The sequence below is a fragment of the Fukomys damarensis genome, unplaced genomic scaffold (genome assembly GCF_012274545.1).
Source record: "Fukomys damarensis isolate Sample0158 unplaced genomic scaffold, DMR_v1.0_HiC HiC_scaffold_37, whole genome shotgun sequence".
NCBI classification, from domain to species: Eukaryota; Metazoa; Chordata; class Mammalia; order Rodentia; family Bathyergidae; genus Fukomys; species Fukomys damarensis.
In genome coordinates this window covers 21219938-21223416 of record NW_022900949.1, presented here as the reverse complement: position 1 = coordinate 21223416, position 3479 = coordinate 21219938, and the positions used below count along the sequence as shown (strand labels likewise).

The 3479-nt window shown below is 50.0% G+C and overlaps 1 protein-coding gene across 5 annotated transcripts in view; it reads right to left on the bottom strand.

Moving 5' to 3' along the window:
• The window catches only part of Pip4k2a (phosphatidylinositol-5-phosphate 4-kinase type 2 alpha), a 70926-nt gene extending 67729 nt beyond the window's left edge, over positions 1–3197 (bottom strand). For all 5 annotated transcript variants that reach the window (XM_019206861.2, XM_019206859.2, XM_019206860.2 and 2 more), the window contains exons 1-2: positions 3100–3197; positions 1765–1861 (exon numbers count right to left, since the gene is read on the bottom strand). In XM_019206861.2, coding sequence (XP_019062406.1) covers positions 1765–1861; positions 3100–3164 — 162 coding nt within the window. In that variant the 5' untranslated portion in view covers positions 3165–3197. The remainder of the gene's footprint in view (positions 1–1764; positions 1862–3099) is intronic.
• Positions 3198–3479: the final 282 nt, after the last annotated feature.

Sequence of the window (3479 nt, the reverse complement as noted above, 5' to 3'; positions counted from 1 at the left end):
CTTAACAGACCCACAATTAGTTACTTGCAAATCGGAATCATCCTCCACTCACCTCCAAGCCCTTCAAAGTTTGCAGTCAGCAATTTGCACTTATTTAAATATACACTTACATGGTTTTGTTTAAGAAGGACTTCTCCCTGGTACAGTACAGAAATGCATGTCATCAGATCTTTGTAGATCTAACAGAAGTACCGGTGAGGAAAAAAAATGTTCAGACTAGATTCAAGGAACCTAACAACACAGCACAGACCCTTGAGAGTGAGTTTCCGCCAAACAGCAGGTCAGCCCTCCACCCTTCCTTTTTTTATTTTTATTTTTTAAAGAAAAGGATGGAGACAGAGGAAGAACATTTTCGTTGGCCCCAGATTTCCCAGATGTCACAGTCACCTGCTAATTCTTTTTCAAGTACCTAGTTCATTTTTGTGTGGTTTCCTTAAAAGCAGTAACAGCTCTAAAATCATATGGAATGATCCCTTTTTATTTCACACAAACCCTTTTCACGATTCCAGCAGTTATCCTTTACAGGGTCCATAGCAGATCTCCGGCTTGGAACTGTGGTCTAACTTCTACCTTATGGACCGAGCCCAATGTGTGCAGTTTCAAGAACAAACAGGGCTCTGGAATTCTGCCTGTCCCACTCCCCTGAGCTGGGAGCCTGGGCCTCAGTGGAGACCGTGACCTTGCTCAAGTGCAGGGGTCTCACCAGCAGCCTGGCCAGCCTGGCGATGTCTCAGGCCCGCACAGCGAAGTGAGAAATTCTGAGAAACTTGCAACAAGGGCTCAGGTGGGAGAAGAGCAGGGTCTTCAAGAAAGTGTAGGGACACAGCACGGCCTGCCTGGGGGCTCGATTCTTTAAGGCAAAGTAAAGGGGGGTTAGCTGTTCCAAGTCTTCACTCTTGAGGTCACCAGGCTGGCCAGGTGGTGCTTACTGTGGGATAAGTTCAGATTTTAAATTTAGGGAAAATTTAAGAGAGGGCTACCTAGTTTTGAAAAGTTTTAAAAGAAGTCAGTACTTAAGACTTCTACTTTTAAAAAAGACCCTCGGCTCTAGCCTCACTATAGGAAATTCTCAAGTAATAAACATCGTCGGGGTCTTTCTTAGGAAAGTGGACAGGGATTTAGATATTTCCAAGGTGAAACCTATCAAAGGAGAAATTGTAACCAGGCAAGTACAGGCAGGGGAGAGAGCGACCGTGACCATCGGATGTGGGAGGAGCTAAGACCCCGAGGAGGACGCTTGCTGGGCCGGAATGCTCCCCAGGGAGGTGGTCACTCCGAGGCCCAGCACCATAGGGCATAAGGGGCCCTCTGACGGAAGTGCTGTGGCAAGGGTCAGAGTCTGACAACTGGAAGACAGCAAGTCAGCAAGAAAACCATTTTGATTCCACCGCCTGCCTTGCAAACGCAAGGACCCGAGTTCGATCCCCGGAACCAAAAAAGAAAACCACTTTGAGATTCCTGCGGGGAGCGTACAAAAATAAATGCAAGTTCAATACGCACTGGCACAAGCTGCGACACACAGGGCAGCAGCACTCCTGGAAAGGACAGAGACTTCTTTTCTCCTCACCTTCTCCACTGAAGTCACACAGTGCAGAGGCTCCTGACTTAGGTCCCCCTAACTTGAAAAAGAACACTGAAAACTTCAAATGAGTAAAGGATTAGCGTTTAACCTCCGGGGCTGAAAAAACACGGATGCTGTTTCATAGGACAGAAGGTGTGACCACACCGATTTGCCAGTGGAAGCAAATGACAAAAGCGACTCACCTGGAAATCTTGGTCATCGATTCCAAACCTCTCCCGAAGATTCCGGAAAACCATTGGGCAGTATTCCTTGAACTTGAAATGGCTCGGCATGTTTTCTCTGAAACGATCACATGGTGAAATAAAGCTCAGGCAGATGGAAAGGTCCCTGGGCTCAGCCGTGCCCCCGCCCAGCCCTGCCTACTGCCCATCGAAGCACAGGAGGCCACAGAAGGGAGGTGCTGTCCCCGTCACATACCCTTGAGCAGTGCGACCCCTGAATCCAGCACACACATGACAGCTGCTCTCCAGGGAAGGAGAGGTGGAGGAGCAGCCAGGGGGAGCGAGACAGAAAAGCAGACGCAGGACAGTGAGGAAGGGACAGAGTGGGCCCAGAGGCGGGAGTGACGCTGCCATCACCATTTGGGTGAAGTCAACAAAACAAGGCCCGCAATGACGCATTTTGTACAAATGCCACCTTCTACATTCATAGAGAACAGAACCAGAAATCCCCGCCCTGCACAGTGCTGTGGTCCGGCTTTGCATCGGGACAGTGGCCCTGCTGAGAAATGCACAGGGGCTGGAGGGAGCACTCGCTGGGACAGCACTTGCCCATGTGTGAGGCCCTGGCTTCCATCGCCAGGACCTCGAAAACAAACAAAATAAAAAGAGACTTTATAACTGGTCCTCCTGTGGGAGGGACATGAGCGCACCTCCTTGTTCAGGACTGCTCTTCCCCATTTCTGGTCCCACAGAACCAAAGCTATGCACCACACACTCACTTGTCATCGTGTTCCATACCCCAGACTGCGGCCATCATGTACGTGCCACTGTTCAACCACAGGCCGACTGTGGGCCACGGAGGGCAGGGCCATGTCGCTACATCACTGCAGCGCTGCTCCCCGCCAGCTGTCCAACGGGCAGCAGGTGCCTGGTGTGGCATCTCAGAGGACGCTCGAAGGAAGGGCACCCCGAGTGCACGGCACGGCGCCCAGCTATTTTTATTAAAACGTGCCTGAATTCATTATCGTTCTGTCATGGAGTCATTTCTGCTCACAAAGCCAGCATTTTCAGAGTTTTGTGCTCAAGATTCCAAGCAATTTACAGCTTCAGAAATTTAACTGGTAACAAGAATACCACTTTTAATGTAGAAGATGTTCATGGAGAACAGTGTGCCGTATGGCAAAAGGATATTCTCTCAGAGGGCCTGCTGCTTCTCTGAAAATGACAGATGGTTATGTTTATCACAGGACCAACTCCATCAGCAAAACTTAACTCCCACTGAAAAAACAATGAGATGACAGGAATTCACCAAAGTCATCTCTTAGCAGCCACGCTGGTCCCACGAAAGGTACTCACTTGTTAAAAAGGTGATTGTCCACCTTTATCTTTGAATAGGCTTTGAAGTCATCTGGCATCAACATGACAGGGATTTGAACATGGCTCAGTTCATTGATCTAGAAAAGCGTAAGAAATACATCATTACTACCCAGGAGGGAAGGTCCCGGCTTGAACACGTCTTGCAAAGGAAACTTGGTGGACACAGAGTCCGTTGCCCGCCTAGTCTCCCTTTCCCACTCCTCTCCTAAACTCTCGGCCCACCCTCCTCACTCCCTCGCCGGACTTTTCCATGTGGCTCCCGGCTCCCCCTTTTCTGCGACTCGGGGCCTCCAGGCCACTGCATGGCGGTGGGGAAGGAGGAAGGCCGGGGTCCCTGCTGAGGCTCCACTTCTCCCTCA